This window comes from Oncorhynchus mykiss, chromosome 20, assembly GCF_057628025.1.
Source record: "Oncorhynchus mykiss isolate SJ-2025 chromosome 20, ASM5762802v1, whole genome shotgun sequence".
NCBI classification, from domain to species: Eukaryota; Metazoa; Chordata; class Actinopteri; order Salmoniformes; family Salmonidae; genus Oncorhynchus; species Oncorhynchus mykiss.
Genome location: NC_143041.1, coordinates 34,438,754 through 34,459,702, shown reverse-complemented (window position 1 = coordinate 34,459,702; position 20,949 = coordinate 34,438,754). Strand labels below are relative to the sequence as shown.

At 42.7% G+C, this 20,949-nt stretch overlaps 1 protein-coding gene across 1 annotated transcript in view; it reads right to left on the bottom strand.

The window, feature by feature from the left end:
* The window catches only part of msh6 (mutS homolog 6 (E. coli)), a 38,717-nt gene extending 18,361 nt beyond the window's left edge, over window positions 1–20,356 (bottom strand). Inside the window, exons 1-8 of the mRNA XM_021576400.3 lie at window positions 19,953–20,356; window positions 17,671–17,876; window positions 10,301–10,485; window positions 4,153–4,839; window positions 3,733–3,885; window positions 3,369–3,566; window positions 526–672; window positions 1–91 (exon numbers count right to left, since the gene is read on the bottom strand). Coding sequence (XP_021432075.3) covers window positions 1–91; window positions 526–672; window positions 3,369–3,566; window positions 3,733–3,885; window positions 4,153–4,839; window positions 10,301–10,485; window positions 17,671–17,876; window positions 19,953–20,212 — 1,927 coding nt within the window. The 5' untranslated portion in view covers window positions 20,213–20,356. The remainder of the gene's footprint in view (window positions 92–525; window positions 673–3,368; window positions 3,567–3,732; window positions 3,886–4,152; window positions 4,840–10,300; window positions 10,486–17,670; window positions 17,877–19,952) is intronic.
* Between the last annotated feature and the right edge of the window lie 593 nt (window positions 20,357–20,949).

The following is a 20,949-nucleotide window of genomic DNA, read 5'->3' as shown; positions in this document are numbered from 1 at the left end:
CTGCAGTCAGCCCCTCCTGCATAGCAGAGGACAAAGAAGCCTTGAAGATTTTACGGGTTTCGGCTGAAGGGTTCCCCTTCTCAAAGAGCACCTGTGTAAACAGAAAGAAAAGGGAGCATTTTATATACATTTTCCTTTATGTCTAAAAAAAACTTTTACGACAAGGATGGGGCAGATCAATGTAGTGTGTCTTGTTGTTGTTGGGTGATTGTGATATGCTGTAAGTGTTGTGAAAACTAGAAAGGGTAATTTTCCTAAATAATAATTGTGTGACTTGCTTCAGCTGTCCAAACATGAACCTATTTTTATGGTAGTGACCGAAGTTAACAAGTTTAAATTGTTATTGTTGAACAGTGGAGGATGCTGAGGGGAGGACGGCTCATAATGACTGGAACGGAGCGAATGGAAAGCATGTGTTTGATGTATTGGATATCATTCCACTTATTCACCGACAACTATTACCATGAGCCATTCTACCCAATTAAGGTGCCACCAACCTCCTGTGCTGTAGAAGTAGTGACTGACCTGTGCAGGGGTGTAGTGAGACAACAGGGTGCGGAGCCGGGAGCAGTGTCGGTCGTCCTGGAATTGGCCCACATAGAAGTACCCTACAGATGTGTCCACGAAGCTGACCCCATAGGTCCTGCAGCGCCCTGAACTCTCCTCCTCTGCCTTGAGATGAGAGGTGATACTTTGATGCAAAACACATTACTGCAACCTCCATGTCACACAATATGGAAAACTCAAGGTTAGAGGAATTTGACCCAAACATAATTATTAGATAAACTAACCCTGTAAAAAGGACAGTGTTGGGGAGTGGTAAAACACATGTAGTTCAACTAGTAATTTAACTATATTTTGCAGTAGCTTGGTGGTAGTTGAACGCAATGGTGTGTTGGTAGTGGTAAAAGTGGGTAATCTAATCTAATTTTGCCCAGAATTTCCCCAAACGACCCGCCCGGCAAAGGAATGGCGCCCTGTGCGAAACATTCCGAGAGAAACTCTGAATTAGAAGTCGACCGATTAAAAATCGGTATGGCCAATTAATTAGGGCCGATTTAAAGGTTTCATAAATCGGTAATATGCATTTTTGGACGCCGATTATGGCCGATTACATTGCATTCCACGAGGAAACTGCGTTGCAAGCTGAGCACCTGTTAGGCGAGTGCAACAAGGAACCAAGGTAAGTTGCTAGCTAGCATTAAACTTATCTTATAAAAAAACAAATCAATCTTCGCATAATCACTAATGAACTACACATGGTTGATATTACTAGGTTTACTAGCTTGTCCTGCGTTGCATATAATCAATGCGGTGCCTGTTAATTTATCATTGAATCACAGCCAAACGGGGGATGATTTAACAAAAGCACATTCGTGAAAAAAAGCACAATTGTTGCACGAATGTACCTAACCATAAACATCAATGCCTTAAAATCAATAAACCTGCATATTTTAGTTAAAAGAAATTTGTGTTAGCAGGCAATATTAACTAGGGAAATTGTGTCACTTTTCTTATGTTCAATTGCAACAAGAGGTATATGCAACAGTTTGGGCTGCCTGGCTCATTGCGAGCTAATTTGCCAGAATTGTACATAATTATGACATAACATTGAAGGCAATGTAACAGCAATATTTAGACTTAGGGATGCCACCCGTTAGATAAAATACGGAACGGTTCCGTATTTCACTGAAAGAATAAATGGTTTGTTTTCGAAATGATAGTTTCCGGATTTATATTTCTGTTTATTATAATTACGTCTATGATTTGATAAAGCTATCTGACCGAGCGGTGGTAGGCGGCAACAGGCTCGTAAGCATTCATTCAAACTTTATTGCGTTTGCCAGCAGCTCTTAGCAATGCTTGCTTCACAGCACGGTTTATGACTTCAAGCCTTTTAACTCCTGAGATTAGGCTGGAAATACTATTAGAACATCCAACAGTCAAAAGGTATATGAAATACAAATGGTATAGAGAGAAATAGTAGACGCGTCATAATTCCTATATTAACTACAACCTGAAACTTCTTAACTGGGAATATTGAACCACCAGTTTTCATATGTTCTCATGTTCTGAGCAAGGAACTTAAACGTTATCTTTTCTTACATGGCACATATTGCACTTTTACTTTCTTCTCCAACACTTTGTTTTTGGAATATTTAAACCAAATTGAACATGTTTCATTATTTGAGACTAAATTGATTTATAAAAAAGTGTTCATTGTTCATTCAGTATTATTGTAATTGTCATTATTACACACATACATATAAATATATATTACCATTTAAAAATAATGATTAATCGGTATCGGCTTTTTTTTTTTGGTCCTCCAGTAATCCGTATCGGCGTTGAAAAATCATAATCGGTTGACCTCTAGTAAGGTCTACAGTATCCGGCGCATGTGACAAATAAATGAGTCGATCAGTCTTAAATGGAAGAAGTTTGAAACCACCAAGACTCTTCCTAGAGCTGGCCGCCCGGCCAAACTGAGCAATAAGGGGAGAAGGGCCTTGGTCAGGGAGGTGACCAAGAACCTGATGGTCACTGACAGCGCTCCAGAGTTCCCCTGTGGAGATGGGAGAACCTTCCATAAGGACAACCACCTCTGCAGCACTCCACCAATCAGGCCTTTGTGGTAGAGTGGCCAGACGGAAACCACTCCTCAGTAAAAGGCACATAACAGCCCGCTTGGAGTTTGCCAAAAGTCACCTAAAGACTCTTGGTTTCATCAGATCGTGAAGCATGCTGTTGAAATTTTTTTCAGCAGCAGAGACTGGGAGACTAGTTAGGATTGGGGCAAAGATGAATGGAGCAAAGTAGAGAGAGATCCTTGATGAAAACCTGCTCCAGAGCGCTCAGGACCTCAGACGGGCAAAGATTCACCTTCCAACAAGACAACAACCCTAAGCACACAGACAAAACAATGCAGGAGTGGTTTCGGGACTAGTCTGTAAATGTCCTTCAGTGGCCCAGCCAGAGCCAGGACATGAACCCGATCGAACAGCTCTGGACAGACCTGAAAATAGCTGTGCAGCAACGCTCCCAATCCAACCTGACAGAGCTTGAGAGCATCTGCAGAGAAGAATCGGAGAAACTCCCTAAATACAGGTGTGCCAAGCTTGTAGCGTCATACCCAAGAAGTCTCAAAGCTGTAATCACTGCCAAAAGTGCTTCAACAAAGTACTGAGTAAAGGATCTGAACACTTATGTAAATGTGAGTTATTTTTATTTAATACATATGCAAAAATGTCTACAAACCTGTTTTTGCTCTGTCATTATGGAGTATAAATGATTTAAACCATTTTAGAATAAGGCTATAAGGTAACAAAATGAATATACTGTACAACGCAACACAAAACACATCCTACCTTCTCCTTGATGCTGAGGAGGTATTTGCTGTGTGTCTCAGAAGGGGCTCCGTCCAACACGCTGTAGGTCTGCGTTCCCCGTGTGATGATTCGGCACACCTCACGCTGTACCACCCGGTCAAACTTGGTGGGCTTCAGCATGGTCTTACAGCGAGCCTCCATCATGTCTGGAGTCTCCGTCTGCTCCACACGTGCCACCTAACATAAGAAATACTTTATTAATGACTGAGGAGAAATTGGTTTGCCAGCAAAACAGCAGTGATGGGTGGAAATAGTTACATATCGCAATATTATTTTGGATAACATTAAGCCTTTTAAAAAGGATGAGTCTAAGCTTTCTTTTAAAAACAAAATGGCTCCCCACCTTGTATCCCCTCTGCACCAGTCCATCTGAGAAGCGTCCAAAGCCTATCTCGGGGAAGCCAGAGTGGGCCCAGGCCCCCTTCATGAAGGTCAGCCCCAGCTCGTTGACACCAATCACAGCATCCATGTGGTACAGCTCATAGAACTTACCCACCTGAGTAATAATAAATACATTTTACTTGCACCTTTCAAGATAGATGAGGACACTAAAGGCCAGATTCACAGCCACAAATTCTGCCTAGTCCTAGACTAAAAAGCATGTTCAAAGGTGACTCTCCAAGATTTCAGGCTGTTCTGGAGGCAAGGGGGGGTCCGACCCTGTACAAGATGGGGGTGCCTAATAAACTGGCCAGGGAGTCAATGTTAAACAAAGAAGCATTGCACCTCCACCAAAATACAGCATTTTAATGATTTATAGTACCTTGAAGAAGAGCACGGCATCGAACGTCTCCGACTTGAGCTGCCACCAGCGCCGCATGCCTGGGGTCGTTTTGTTCAAGAAGTCTTCTGGGACATACAGAGTCGTGGGATCGTAGTCTTCCTCAGACTGTCTCCGTCTCTTGGCATCTTTCCTCCGGCCTTCCTGTAGCCAATCAAGCTTCTCATGGTCCCATACCGTAGCCCCACCTTGCCCGCCGGCACTAGAGCCATTCGCCTGGCTGTCGAAGCTCTCCGGGGCCGAAAAGGCTGAGAGTCGAGACTTGGTGTCGGCTGTGATGGTGCTAGATAAGGGGGCTCTCTTGGCGGTTTCTGGAAGAGTGGGAGTCTTGGGTTTTGGTTTGGCACTGGATGGCTTCTCTATGGGTCGTTTGCGTTTCACCGGTTTAACTGGGCTGTCGGGTTCAGCCTCACATTCACTTTCTACATCTTCCTCCGACATACTGTTCACTACCTCTTCCTCATCTTCCTCACTGCTGCATCCGGCCTGTTCTGGTTTGAATTCGTCACCCGAGCCTTCACTGTCGGAGGCAACCACGATGCGGCGACGCTTGGACTTGCTGCCCTGTTCTGCTGTGGCACGGGAGGAACGGCGACTAGGCTTAGACTTCACCGTCTCCTCATCTTCCTCTTCAGTCAAATCTTCGTCGGTCAATGTTGACTTATCAAGCTGTAGGAGGAAAGGCAAATGAAAATACAGTACTTCAGTTTTTCAAAAGAGAAAAAAATATGGGCTCCCCAGTGGTGAAGTGATTTAAGGCACTGCATCTCACTGCTTGAGGCGTCACTACAGACACCCTGGTTAAAATCCAGGCTGTATCTAAACCAGCCGTGATTGGAAGTCCCATAGGGTGGCGCACATTTGGCCCAGTGTTGTTCGTTTGTTTTTTAAAGTTTTTTTAATTTTTATATTCAACACATTTGCTTTACACATGCCAGTTTGCACACAAGACAAAGAGTAATATATGTATGTCGGAGGAATGATACAGTATTTATCATTATTGAGGGGTAAGTTCAATGTTTAAAATAACTTGTTCTACACTACAAGATGGGGAAAGTTTTGATACTGGCTTACATTTTTTTGATGCAAATGTGTCGAGATCGTAGGAGAGTAGTTGATCCATACGGATCAACCGCCCACGGTTCGGCACACGTGTGAACTGCAGATCAATTGCAAAGTTTAACCATCAGTGTGAAATACAGTTTTACTGCCGCTGTTACTTTTTAAAGCAATTCCCTACATCTCGATGCAAATTTGCAGTGAAAGATAAAGACAGTGCTGTGTTTTGCTCTGAAGCCTGATTGAATAATTTTTTAAAGCAGTTGTGCTTACTGTTCACATGAACGGGGCATGTTGAATCCAAACGTATCAATCCTGGATGCTCGCGTTGCAAAAAGCTACGAAAAGAGCAGTGACAGCCATGGCTGGGGGAGGAGCTGAAGAACAGGAAAAGCCTCCCGCTTCATTTAAGTCTCATGGATGGGAGAATTTTGGCTTCCCTGTCAAATATGACAGAAGAAGGGTGGTGGACAACACCATTACGGTGTGTGGGCATTGTGCCACAAGAAAGCCGTATGATCATGGAAATACATTGAGCATGGCCACACATTTAAAGCGTCATCACCCTGGTGTGTCAAGTGACGGGAGCCAACTCAGCCAAGAGACCACTTCTCACCGCAACATTTAAGCAGCCCGTTGCTGTAGAATCAGACCGGGCTAAAGCCATCACCAAATCTATTGGGATGTTTATCTCTGCAGACATGAGGCCATATTCTGTTGTGGAAAACAAAGGGTTTAAAAATATGGTGAAAGTGCTTGAGCCATTCTACGAAATCCCCTGGCGCACCCACTTCAGTATGAAGATCATGCCAGATCTTTAGGAACCGGAAAATAACTAAATTGTCGATGAATTATCCAAGGCATCCTCTGTTGCTCTCACCTCACACAGGTGGACCTTCAAGGTAACGGAAAGCTTTGTGACTGTTCACTACACCAGAGGAGTGGGAGATGTGAAGTCCGGTGCTAGACACCCCCTCTATGAGAGAAACACAAATCTGGCGCAGGTACTGCTAGGAGCAGGAGCAGAGTGGAAGCTAGAGAGGCCCAATAGCAATATCCCAATCACCACAGATAACGCCAAGAACCAAGTAAATGCAGTGATAGAGGCTGGTGCTCTCATGTGCAATGCAAGCTATTTAGCATCTCAAAGGGGAATCTCAGTAAACCAGATGGACCGCCTCCTTGGGAGGATCAGGAAGGTTTCCTTTTTTCACCGGAGCACAACAGCCACTCATGTGCTTAACACCAAGCAAGAAATGCTACAGCTACCGACTCACAAGCTCATACACCATGTCACAACAAGATGGAACTCCACCTATGACATGTTGGAGCTCGATCTTGAGCAGCAGGCAGCTGTGAATGTGGCAGGAGGAGGTCCTCCAGGTGCTCAAACCCCTCAAAACGGTTACAACCTTATTGAGCACCGAAACTGCATCGTCAGTGTCCATGATCCTACCTCTGAAAACAAGGAATAAAGCACCATATCATTAGAGATGTCAAGGCTGCCATTAGAGAACCGGTACCCCAGATACCCCCCTAATGTACAGGACTACCTTCATAGATCTACCGCACTGGATCCAAGGTTCAAGTCAAATGTTATGTCACATGTGCCAAATACAACAAATACAACCTTACAGTGAAATGCTTACTTACAAGCGCTTAACCAATGATGCAGTTAAGAAAATAAGAATAAATATTTAAAGAGCAGCAGTAAAACAACAGCGGGGCTATATACAGGGGATACCGATACAGAGTCAACGAACGGGGGCACCAGTGGAGGTAATTGAGATAATTATGTACATGCAGGTAGGGTTGTTAAAGTGGCTATGTATAGATAACAGGGAGTAGTAGCAGCGTGGGGGGTGGGGCAAGTAGTATTTGATTAGCTGTTCAGGAGTCTTATAGCTTGGAGGAAGAGGCTGTTTAGAAGCCTCTTGGACCTAGACTTGGCGCCCCGGTACCGCTTGCCCTGCGGTATCAGAGAGAACAGTCTATGACTAGGGTGGCTGAAGTCTTGACAATTTTTAGTTTTTAGGGCCTTCCTCTGACACCGCCTGGTATAGAGGTCCTGGATGGCAGGGAGCTTGGCCCCGGTGATGTACTGGGCCGTAAGCACTATCCTCTGTAGTGCCTTGCGGTCGGAGGCCGAGCAGTTGCCATACCAGGCAGTGATGCAACCCGTCAGGATGCTCTCGATGGTGCAACTGTAAACCTTTTGAGGATCTGAGGACCCATGCCAAATCTTTTCAGTCTCCTGAGGGGGGAATAGGTTTTGTCGTGCTCTCTTCAAGACTGTCTTGGTGTGCTTGGACCATGTTAGTTTGTTGTTAACCTGTTCCGCTAGCGGAACCACTCACCAACAGCCAGTGAAATTGCAGGGTGCCAAATTGAAAATCAACAGAAATCTCAATTCAATTCTCTCAAACATACAAGTATTAGACACCATTTTAACCTGTTTGGGGTAGGGGGCAGCATTTTCACTTTTGGATAAATAGCGTGCCCAAACTGAACTGCCTCCTACTCTGTCCCAGATCCTAATATATGCATATTATTATTAGTATTGGATAGAAAACACTGAAGTTTTTAAAACTGTTCAAATCATGTCTGTGAGTATAACAGGTCTTATTTAGAAGGCAAAATCCAGAGGACAAACCATTGACTTTTTTTTCAAGTCAGTCTTTTCAATATGTTTTCATAGGGAATCGACTTTCCTGCAGTTCTTACCAATTCCACTGGATGTCACCAGTTTGTAGAAATTGGTTAAGGTTTTTCCTTTGTGTAATGAAGAAGTACCATTGCTCAGAACGAACGTCACTTCATTCTGTATCAAACGTGCCAAATAAATGGACATTTTGGATATATAATCAACGGAATTAATCAAACAAAACCATTTGTGATGTTTGAGACATATAGGAGTGCCAACAAAAGAAGCTTGTCAAAGGTAAGGCATGATTTGTATTTTATTTCTGCGTTTTGTGTCTCGCCTGCAGAGTTGAAATATGCTACTCTCTCATTGTTTACTATTGTGCTATCATCAGATAATAGCATCTTGTGCTTTCGCCGAAAAGCCTTTTTGAAATCTGACATGTTGGCTGGATTCACAACGAGTTTAGCTTTCATTTGCTCTCTTGCATGTGTAATTTAATGAAAGTTTGATTTTTATAGAAATGTATTTGAATTTGGCGCTCTGCATCTTCCCTGGCTATTGGCCATGTGGGACACAAGCAGAACATATCATTATGTTAGGTCAGCAACTAGTCACAGAAAGCATACAGCGATTTTCCAACCAAAGAGAGGAGTCACAAAAAACAGAAATAGAGATAAAATGAATCACTAGCCTTTGATATTCTTCATCAGATGACACTCCCGGAACAACATGTTACACGATACATGTATGGTTTGTTCAATCAAGTTCATATTTATAGCCAAAAAACTCAGTTTACATTTGGCTTTGCCTCCAAAACATCCTGTGAATTTGCACAGAGCCACATAATTACAGAAATAATAATAAACATTGATAAAAGATAAGTGTTATTCACAGATTTAAAGATATACTTCAATACAACCGCTGTCAGATTTCAAATAAACTTTACAGAAAAAGCAAACCATGCAATAATCTTGAGTACAGCAATCAGACCAAAACAACCCAAAAAGATATCCGCCATGAGTCAACATAAGTCAGAAATAGCATTATAAATATTAACTTAATCACTGCCAGACCAGTGACTCAAAGATTCCTTATGAGCCCCACCTTAATAGTAGAAGCCTCAAACAAGTTTCTAAAGACTGTTGACATCTAGTGGAAGCCGTAGGAAGTGCAAAATGACACTCTAGACACTGTGTATTCCATAGACACTGTATTCGATAGGCCAAGAGTTTAAAAAAAACTACAAACCTCATATTTCCCACTTCCTGGTTGGATTTTTCTTAGGTTTTCACCTGACATACGAGTTCTGTTATACTCAGACATCATTCAAACTGTTTTCTATCCAAATCTACTAATAATATGCATATATTAGCAACTGGGACTGAGTAGCAGGCAGTTTACTCTGGGCACGCTTTTCATCCAAACGTGAAAATGCTGCCCCCCTAGCCATAAGAAGTTAATGTGAACGCCAAGGAACTTGAAGCTCTCAACCTGTCTCACCTAGACCATGCCCTACACCGGAGGACATACAGTGACCTTGTCACTGAGATTGTAGCCACTGAATAGGTAAATAGCTATTGCTATTAGAATCATCCATTTTTGAGTTGTAACAATAATGGTTTTTATTAAATGTTATTGCCACAATTATAGTTCTATGAAATTTGAAAATAAATAGTTTAATAGATAGTCCTTTTTTCTGCAGGGTCAAGCCAGAGCCAAAATAATTTGTCCATGGAGCTTTTCAGGGAGACTTTTGCGAGCAAGGACACAGGCAAGACGTTTGCCAACACCATCAAAGAGGTGGTGGTATCCTACAAGGCAGAAAGCAGCATTCCAGTGGATGACATGGTGGAAAAGCAATAAGTATAAATATCCTCACATTGCCATGATGGCAAGTCACGACCTGGCTGTACCTGGCACTTCAGGTCAAAGCGAGAGGGTGTTTTCCACAGCAAGGGACATATTAAATGCAAAGAGGTCAACCCTCTCCCCAGACAATGTAGACATCCTCATCTTTCTGAAAAAGAAGTTATAAGCTCAGGTTTGCTTTGCTTTTTTAAAAACTTGTATTTTTGTTGACAGGCTATTTTTTCATTCACTATTGTTCAAAGGAAGAAGGCATCATGCCGCATATTGCACTTTAATTTAACAATTGAGTATTGAATATTTATTTTAAGATTTTATTTAAACATTGCAAAGTTCCTTGCTTTAAGTGTTCTTTAAGTAATAAATGGAAAGCAAAGTTATTTGTCTCCCTTTTTTTTGCAGAGCTGAAAAATGATCCGATCCATGACTCAAAACCGTGAGTTTTGTGATCCGTTGCACCACTACTAGATAGACAAATAGATTGTAGATTAATAAAGTATCAATCAAATGGAAATGCAATGTTCGCAGCAGTACATACAAACGGAAAGATTCTCTCACCTCCATATCCTCCTCCTCGTCGTCATCATCTTCCTCAGCATCAGATGGGTCCATACAGACAGGCATCTTCAGTCTAGTCTCTGGGCTGTCTGGCATAGCAGCATCAGCCAGCTCCATGGCCTTGCGGATCACAGGCTTACCACTGAAGAACACCCCTCCTGTCTTAGCATCACTGCTGTCCGAGCCTGGGATGGAGTACAAGTGAGAAGCGACATTTTTAGTGCACTCCAAAGTGTATATGGCTCGAAAACAATGTTCTGTCTAAGCTGCGCTCACAGTAGCTCCGAGACTGCCGAGCAGCTCCCCTGGACTGTCCGCAGAAATATTAGCCCACAGAGAGAAGCACGAGATTGAACTTCACTCAACTTTCTAGAGCAGTGGTCACCAAGGCATTAATAGTCCCCAGTTAGGGGGAGTGATGAGCTCTACAGCAGAGTCTCACAACTCAATCGCTGGTTGAAAACTGTTTTCTGCCCCTCCCAAAAGATAGAATTTGTAGATAATTGGCCCTCTTTCTGGGACTCACCCACAAACAGGACCAAGCCTGACCTGCTGAGGAGTGACGGACTCCATCCTAGCTGGAGGGGTGCTCTCATTTTATCTACCAACATAGACAGGGCTCTAACTCCTCTAGCTCCACAATGAAATAGGGTGCAGGCCAGGCAGCAGGCTGTTAGCCAGCCTGCCAGCAGGCTGTTAGCCAGCCTGCCAGCATAGTGGAGTCTGCCACTAGCACAGTCAGTGTAGTCAGCTCAGCTATCACCATTGAGACCGTGTCTGTGCCTCGACCTAGGTTGGGCAAAACTAAACATGGCGGTGTTCGCCTTAGCAATCTCACTAGGATAAAGACCACCTCCATTCCTGTCATTATTGAAAGAGATCATGATACCTCACATCTCAAAATAGGGCTACTTAATGTTAGATCCCTTACTTCAAAGGCAATTATAGTCAATGAACTAATCACTGATCATAATCTTGATGTGATTGGCCTGACTGAAACATGGCTTAAGCCTGATGAATTTACTGTGTTAAATGAGGCCTCACCTCCTGGCTACACTAGTGACCATATCCCCCGTGCATCCCGCAAAGGCGGAGGTGTTGCTAACATTTACGATAGCAAATTTCAATTTACAAAAAAAAAGACGTTTTCGTCTTTTGAGCTTCTAGTCATGAAATCTATGCAGCCTACTCAATCACTTTTTATAGCTACTGTTTACAGGCCTCCTGGGCCATATACAGCGTTCCTCACTGAGTTCCCTGAATTCCTATCGGACCTTGTAGTCATAGCGGATAATATTCTAATCTTTGGTGACTTTAATATTCACATGGAAAAGTCCACAGACCCACTCCAAAAGGCTTTCGGAGCCATCATCGACTCAGTGGGTTTTGTCCAACATGTCTCTGGACCCACTCACTGTCACAGTCATACGCTGGACCTAGTTTTGTCCCATGGAATAAATGTTGTGGATCTTAATGTTTTTCCTCATAATCCTGGACTATCGGACCACCATTTTATTACGTTTGCAATTGCAACAAATAATCTGCTCAGACCCCAACCAAGGATCATCAAAAGTCGTGCTATAAATTCACAGACAACACAAAGATTCCTTGATGTCCTTCCAGATTCCCTCTGTCTACCCAAGGACGCCAGAGGACAAAAATCAGTTAACCACCTAACTGAGGAACTCAACTTAACCTTGCGCAATACCCTAGATGCAGTTGCACCCCTAAAAACTAAAAACATTTCTCATAAGAAACTAGCTCCCTGGTACACAGAAAATACCCGAGCTCTGAAGCAAGCTTCCAGAAAATTGGAACGGAAATGGCGACACACCAAACTGGGATCAAGAGAGACACTCAAGTGTTTTAGTACTATATCTCTTGACACAATGATGAAAATAATCATGGCCTCTAAACCTTCAAGCTGCATACTGGACCCTATTCCAACTAAACTACTGAAAGAGCTGCTTCCTGTGCTTGGCCCTCCTATGTTGAACATAATAAATGTCTCTCTATCCACCGGATGTGTACCAAACTCACTAAAAGTGGCAGTAATAAAGCCTCTCTTGAAAAAGCCAAACCTTGACCCAGAAAATATAAAAAACTATCGGCCTATATCGAATCTTCCATTCCTCTCAAAAATTTTAGAAAAGGCTGTTGCGCAACAACTCACTGCCTTCCTGAAGACAAACAATGTATACGAAATGCTTCAGTCTGGTTTTAGACCCCATCATAGCACTGAGACGGCACTTGTGAAGGTGGTAAATGACATTTTAATGGCATCGGACCGAGGCTCTGCATCTGTCCTCGTGCTCCTAGACCTTAGTGCTGCTTTTGATACCATCGATCACCACATTCTTTTGGAGAGATTGGAAACCCAAATTGGTCTACACGGACAAGTTCTGGCCTGGTTTAGATCTTATCTGTCGGAAAGATATCAGTTTGTCTCTGTGAATGGTCTGTCCTCTGACAAATCAACTGTAAATTTCGGTGTTCCTCAAGGTTCCGTTTTAGGACCACTATTGTTTTCACTATATATTTTACCTCTTGGGGATGTTATTCGAAAACATAATGTTAACTTTCACTGCTATGCGGATGACACACAGCTGTACATTTCAATTAAACATGGTGAAGCCCCAAAATTGCCCTTGCTAGAAGAATGTGTTTCAGACATAAGGAAGTGGATGGCTGCAAACTTTCTACTTTTAAACTCGGACAAAACAGAGATGCTTGTTCTAGGTCCCAAGAAACAAAGAGATCTTCTGTTGAATCTGACAATTAATCTTAATGGTTGTACAGTCGTCTCAAATAAAACTGTGAAGGACCTCGGCGTTACTCTGGACCCTGATCTCTCTTTTGAAGAACATATCAAGACCATTTCAAGCACAGCTTTTTTCCATCTACGTAACATTGCAAAAATCAGGAACTTTCTGTCCAAAAATGATGCAGAAAAATTAATCCATGCTTTTGTCACTTCCAGGTTAGACTACTGCAATGCTCTACTTTCCGGCTACCCGGATAAAGCACTAAATAAACTTCAGTTAGTGCTAAATACGGCTGCTAGAATCCTGACTAGAACCAAAATATTTGATCATATTACTCCAGTGCTAGCCTCTCTACACTGGCTTCCTGTCAAAGCAAGGGCTGATCAAGGTTTTACTGCTAACCTACAAAGCATTACATGGGCTTGCTCCTATCTATCTCTCTGATTTGGTCCTGCCGTACATACCTACACGTACGCTACGGTCACAAGACGCAGGCCTCCTAATTGTCCCTAGAATTTTTAAGCAAACAGCTGGAGGCAGGGCTTTCTCCTATAGAGCTCCATTTTTATGGAACGGTCTGCCTACCCATGTCAGAGACGCAAACTCGGTCTCAACCTTTAAGTCTCTACTGAAGACTCATCTCTTCAGTGGGTCATATGATTGAGTGTAGTCTGGCCCAGGAGTGGGAGGGTGAACGGAAAGGCTCTGGAGCAACGAACCACCCTTGCTGTCTCTGCCTGGCCGGTTCCCCTCTTTCCACTGGGATTCTCTGCCTCTAACCCTATTACAGGGGCTGAGTCACTGGCTTTACTGGGGCTCTCTCATGCCGTCCCTGGAGGGGGTGCGTCACCTGAGTGGGTTGAGTCACTGATGTGGTCATCCTGTCTGGGTTGGTGCCCCCCCCCCCCCCCCTTAAGTTGTGCCGTGGCGGAGGTCTTTGTGGGCTATACTCAGCCTTGTCTCAGGATGGTATGTTGGTGGTTGGAGATATCCCTCTAGTGGTGTGGGGGCTGTGCTTTGGCAAAGTGGGTGGGGTTATATCCTTCCTGTTTGGCCCTGTCCGGGGGTGTCCTCGGAGTGGGCCACAGTGTCTCCTGACCCCTCCTGTCTCAGCCTCCAGTATTTATGCTGCAGTAGTTTATGTGTCGGGGGGCTAGGGTCAGTTTGTTATATCTGGAGTACTTCTCCTGTCCTATTCGGTGTCCTGTGTGAATCTAAGTGTGCGTTCTCTAATTCTCTCCTTCTCTCTTTCTCTCTCTCGGAGGACCTGAGCCCTAGGACCATGCCCCAGGACTACCTGACATGATGACTCCTTGCTGTCCCCAGTCCACCTGGCTGTGCTGCTGCTCCAGTTTCAACTGTTCTGCCTTATTATTATTCAACCATGCTGATCATTTATGAACATTTGAACATCTTGGCCATGTTCTGTTATAATCTCCACCCGGCACAGCCAGAAGAGGACTGGCCATCCCACATATGCTCTCTCTAATTCTCTCTTTCTTTCTCTCTCTCGGAGGACCTGAGCCCTAGGACCATGCCCCAGGAATACCTGACATGATGACTCCTTGCTGTCCCCAGTCCACCTGACTGTGCTGCTGCTCCAGTTTCAACTATTCTGCCTTATTATTATTCGACCATGCTGGTCATTTATGAACATTTGAACATCTTGACCATGTTTTGTTGTAATCTCCACCCGGCACAGCCAGAAGAAGACTGGCCACCCCACATAGCCTGGTTCCTCTCTAGGTTTCTTCCTAGGTTTTGGCCTTTCTAGGGAGTTTTTCCTAGCCACCGTGCTTCTTCACCTGCATTGCTTGCTGTTTGGGGTTTTAGGCTGGGTTTCTGTACAGCACTGAGATATCAGCTGATGTACGAAGGGCTATATAAAATAAATTTGAATAGTGGATCACCAACAATTGTGTAAAAAACCCAACAATAAAGCAGTGATCCTTTTTCCCCCCACATTAATTTCATATAAAGCAATAAAAAGTCATGTGCTCAGTTTTAGGACAATTTTAAGCGGAATACATATTACAAAAACAATGAGCACTTTAGATGTTTCAATTTTGTTTATTTTCCAGAGAAAACAGCTCTGTCATAATCTACTTACACATTCACCTCTCCATCAGGCTTTGCTTGCCATCAACACAAGATGGATCTCACATTCCTGCTCACGCTAGCTCTCTCAAAAAAAAGAGTTAAAGCTGATCAATCGCTTCCAATTTAAGGATCAATATTTCTTTCTAACAAGTTGTCTTCAAAATACTTGATTGTGATTTTTTTCTGAAACGGTCATAAGGGGGATGAACAGAAAACGTACAAATAGAGTATTGTGGTTGATATACTTTTGAAACAGTATTACCATTTCTAAAAAATACAGAAAGATTGTGCTTTAGTGATCCGGATTAAGTTTTACAGAGTTTAAAATGGCAAAGCTGACAAATTGCACTCGGTGCTTTGATCAGCGCTCTCCATAGACAGACTGGGGAGAGCAGAGAGCTGACCACCCTACTAAAGCCAAGGTTAGCGGAGAACAAGTTTGTAGTTTTACTCACTCACCTTGATTCTTTCAGCGCTGCCACAGTCTTCCCTGCTACCACTTCAGTCATGGTGAACTGCCGCTGCTGTGGGAACTGTTCTGACATTCTCATATGCTTTGCTGATTTGAAGTGACTGTTGAATTTCTCTAGTTTCCAAAAACACTTGGAAATTGTTTCGCACGGTCGTTTGTTAGCTAATGAGATTGATTTCTGTTCCTTGTACCGCCCGTCAGCCATCAACAATCACCCATAATCCTCGCACGTGAATACACCGACAGGCCAAGGGGGAAAAAAACTTTGATGTGTGGTTGGATTGGACAGTGCAGTAATTAGTCAAAATTACAAACCCGCTTTTGATTGGACCCTTTTATGCGCTAAAAGTGCAGGGATTTGTCAAAATTGCGAGCTCTCGCATAATATGCGCTGATTGGTTGATTTTGCATTAAATTATGCAATTGCAGAATTGCGGAATCCTGGAGGGACTGTTAATTGGTTAACATTGCATAGGCATATGTTTTTTAAGTCATGTGTAAAAAAAGCTGAGCAGTAGATCTCAGCTTGCATTTTTACTCAGAAAGTGACCTTTACTCATAAAAAGGTTGGTGACCAGTAGAGTTTTCCCTGTTAACACCATCAATTGTGATCAAATCAACGCAATATTAGTCACTTTCAATGCAACATACCGAAACAAAACAAACTATGCAAGAGATTTTGTTATAGGCAGAACACGGAGTAAAGATTCTATTGCATTGACACACACTACAGACTGGTGTGGCATAAACAATCAGAGCTGCAGTAGGTCTATACGCAAATAGACCATTGCCACATACGGATCTGTGCCACTTACTTTTAACTGGACTCTGTTTACAGCATAAACAGTTGAGTAGATGTGCTTGTTTTGAGATCAAAGCAAAAGCTTCATGTAGCCACATGTGCACATTTTAGTCATACACTTTGCTAGTTAGTGAGTTATCAGCCAAGTTACAGATCATTTGTAGTCAGCAATAGGGGAGTGATTGCCTCCTACAAGAGCACAAAACATTAACATTTCTAGACATCTTTGAAATGCAAGTCCGGTAAACAGCTTTTTTGTCGTCTTAAAGGGGCAGTGTTGTATTTTGAGACAGGCTTGAATAAGATTGGTAGCCAATAGGCAGAGGGTAGCATAATTTGTCTGATTTTCTGTAATAATGGTATAATAATAATGCATTTTATTTTGTAAAGTGGTTTCTTGCATCAAACATGAGAACATTTTCAGTCACTGTGTCTGAAGGACAAGTGGATAAACAGGTAAAAAATATATATATATATTTTACCTTTATTTAACTAGGCAAGTCAGTTAAGAACAAATTCTTATTTACAATGACAGTGGGTTAACTGCCTTGTTCAGGGGCAGAACGACAGATTTGTACCGGAATTTTCTTTTTCACAAGTCGCATGGAATGCAGCCCTACATTGAACACCACACATTGGCTGCTACTGTAGGCTGAATAATAGAACAGCGATTTCCATGTTAAAATGTTATGGAATGCATTTTCTCCATTGTTTTTGATGGTAGGCCACTCTGTAGGTTATGATCAAATAGCCACAGTAGCCTACATGGCCACTTAACACTGTAACCTAAAGCAGGTACAGCCTCAGAGTTCACAGTAAACGCACGCTGGAAGTTGCACCGAATTTTCACAACATTCAAGAATGCGCTCGCAGACCTGAAATTTGCTCAGTGCCGAAAACATTGCTTTAGAATCAATAAAACCCTTTTTTTAGAGAAGCTATTGCTGTAGTAATATAGCTTACCTCTTAACTGGCATCTTACATCACTAACTGTAGCATAGCTAGAATTAGCCTGATATCAGATTTTCTTGTGCCGTCTTGCAAACTCCTATGGTCATGGTCTTCCATGACAACATACATAAGAGTTGGAAAGACAGAACATACAGATCTGGGACCAGGCTAACCAAGAATAGATAGACAATAGATGTCCACCTGCACAGGCTAGGTGAGTGACGCAGCACACTGTAGATAGTAAAGGGAGTTTTGGACAGGTAAACCATAGCTTTCTCACCTTGATACTCGCGGATATATTTGGTGCTGACCCAGCCCCTGGTCGGTGGCTCATCGAAGAAGTGGACATGCAGGCGCTGGCTTTTACCCCTACCCCTCAGCTGCTGCCCGCCGACAGGCTGGGGAGCTACCATACACGGCCACCAGGGGTGCCCCTCTAGCTTGGCCCACACCAAGGCTCCGGCACTGAATGGACATGGTGCTGGACTGGAAGAAAATAAGATGGAGAATTAAAATATCCGACAACAGGTCATCTAGTAACAATCTCTCCTGTTTACCCAAGTGTCTACTTGTTGAACTTCCCTTTATGGATTTGAAAGGAAATCACTGGTATAGTAACTCCCTTGTCTACTCTAGCCAATGCTTACTCCAATCCAATTATTTTTTACATGTGGGGAGCAGTGAACGAGTGCACACTTTAAGAGGAAAGGGAGATTGAAGGAAATATGGATCCGTCCCATTCATTTGTTTTACATTAACCTAAGGTAGCAGATGTAAAAGAAAACACCCGAGCGGAGTTTCCATATCCAGTTTTCAGCGGAAAATTGATCTAGATTGAATAGGGTTGAATTAGCTGTATCACAGAGTTTCTAAACCCAGAGGCGCAAGATCATGAGACTTACAGGAATGCTTGTGAAACAGACCAGGCCGGGTTGTGGGGTTTGATTAGTAAAAAAAAAAAAAAATAATCTCCCTTGTTAATTCTCAAAATCTAAAAAAGGCACAACCTAGATTCGAGCAAATGTCTTAAGTAGTTAAACATATTACTCCAACCTTGTGAAAGTGAAACTGACACGTTTACATTTTTGCCAAAAAGAACTTCATGTCAAAGGAGCGCCTTGGATTTGATGGCCTGCACAGGTGCAGTTCACCACGGGTTGACCGTTAGACATGATGACGTGTTTCTGCGCATAGTGTCTAATGGTCCCCTACAAGTGTGATCGGTGATTTATATTAAAGCAGTTTCTGCCCATCTTTGGCTGTATCCCTTAAAAGCCGATGCATCCGGTTGTCGTCAACTCAGCTCACGCCTCCTTCACACCGACAGCATATTTGCGCAAAATGGTACGCAGCATCATCTGGATGTGTGTGCAACAAAAGTTCAACAGTCACCTTCCTCTACCATTTCTGTCAAGCCATCTATGCAAATAGTTTTACAAATACATTTGATAAATTAAACGCAATGCTGCAGGGCAAACGCAGCGTTCCATTGGAAATGAATCTACTTCCACAAATAGAACAATGAGAACAATGAGTCAGATGTTTCACCAGATGTATAAATGTGAGGCATCTGCTGGCGTTGCCACTCACTACCAAATATGGTAGTGAGAGGAAGCCCAGTGGCTGGCAGTGGGAGAAGATGGATTTTGACAGACTTTCTCATCATCGAAATATTTGATCTCAACACAGTTCTGTTCCCAAAACTAAAATATGTTATTTACAGAGTGGACTACATTTAGTAGGCTTTACCTTTTGCCAAAGTTGCAAAAAAAGAAAGCGCGTGGTTTAGTAGGAGTGCAAAGGCGAATTCAGTTATTGCACACGGCACTTGATAGAGTAGGCCTTCCCTAACGGAAATATGCAGATGCACGCTAGAACGTGTCAATAGGATCTCGCTAACTCATGCTTGGCTCTGTCCATCTCCTTGCTTGTTCTGCCCACTATAACTAATTTGTTCCCATTGGAACGGCAGATTGTTGTCTATCTTGGTTCAGTTAGAAATACAATCATTGGTACTTCTGGTGTTCCAAAATGCAATGACACTGATCGAGGCTTAATAAACCTAGTTTCACATAGACCTGAAGATATGGTATGATGCCTTGCCCCTTTGAATATAATTGGTCCCCATGGGTCTACGTCCACCCGCATCATGCCAGTCACGAAAGTGTTGAATTACATGACACGTTCTCCCGCCAAATGAGGACGCATGCATGTTACTGTGCACTTTGACATGCTTGATCAAAATGTATCATTACTCCAACACTGTCAGACAACGGATACACAAGGAAGTGTTGAAGGGTTGAGGCAAATAACATTAACGTTACTAGTTAAGTAATCCGCTGACTGGTTAGCCAGTTTTATCCAGCCACTAATCTGTCTAAATCGTATTGCATTTACATAACGTCTGTCCTGTGTAGACGAGAGTTAGCCATTTCACAAATCAATGAGCATTTCTGCATGAGTTATAATTAGCTACTGTGGCTAGCTACCGCTAAAACCACTAGCCACAACAAAGCAACTCGTTGTTTGTGCTAGCTAACTAATTTGAGCCACCTGTCTTACCTCTCCTTTATTGTTAGTGTCTTATTCCCAAAGAGTTTGCCGAATCCGCCTTTGCTTGCTTTTGCATTAAGGGGTTTTGCAGGAGTCTTTTTGGTGTTGGGAGTTTGAGATGCATGCTTAGCTTCTTCTTTTGGAGAGCTGTTATTTTTTCGAACTGAGGATGGCAAGTCGGCTTCTGCAGGCGAGGGACTCGGTTTCGCCTTCAGAACCGGTGGCGGAGACTTATTGAAAAAATTGAAAATGCTGCTTTGCTTCGCCATAAAGCCTGTTAATGGAAAAAATTATAATGAAGTGATTTAGTTCATCAAATGTTTAGAGTCTGCTAACTCTGTCTGGTCTGCAGGCATCAGTGCTCGTGCACTGTTCGCGGGAAATTCTCAGAAGGTAAAAGGTCATGTGGGAGTGGCTCCAAGGAAATTCAGCCAATGGCAAACCATCTTTATTCTTGGTATTTATTAATCAAATAAATATTTTGGGTTTATACTGGTTCATGTCAAACAATTAAAACATGTATTTTCTCTTCCCGAGTAAGAATAAGTTAATACATATTTGTATTTATTTAGGAGTTACATTTCATCATGATACAGACCGACTATGTTATGCGATAGCCACATCACCAGCAGAGTGCAGTCGCGGTATTTGTATAATTGATTACAGATTATGGGAGACGTGTGTAAACCTAATGTAAACCTAACTTGTAATCATTCATCATAGATAACTTTGGAATTCACCCTGTGAATTGTTCTTCCCATTTCACAAACTGTGAGTTTCCCTTATATTTTGATTTACCATTCTAATATTTTCATCACTTCACTTTCACTCCACTCCACTCTACCCTCATTTTTCTACCTGGTTGTTGGAAACAAACTGGTGTAAACTAACCACACCCCAAAAAATATCTGGTGATATGTTTTTTATTGAGAGTACCCTCCCATCAAACTAAACAGCACAGATTTGTAAAACATTTAATATCTTACCAGGCACAACTTTGCTTTTA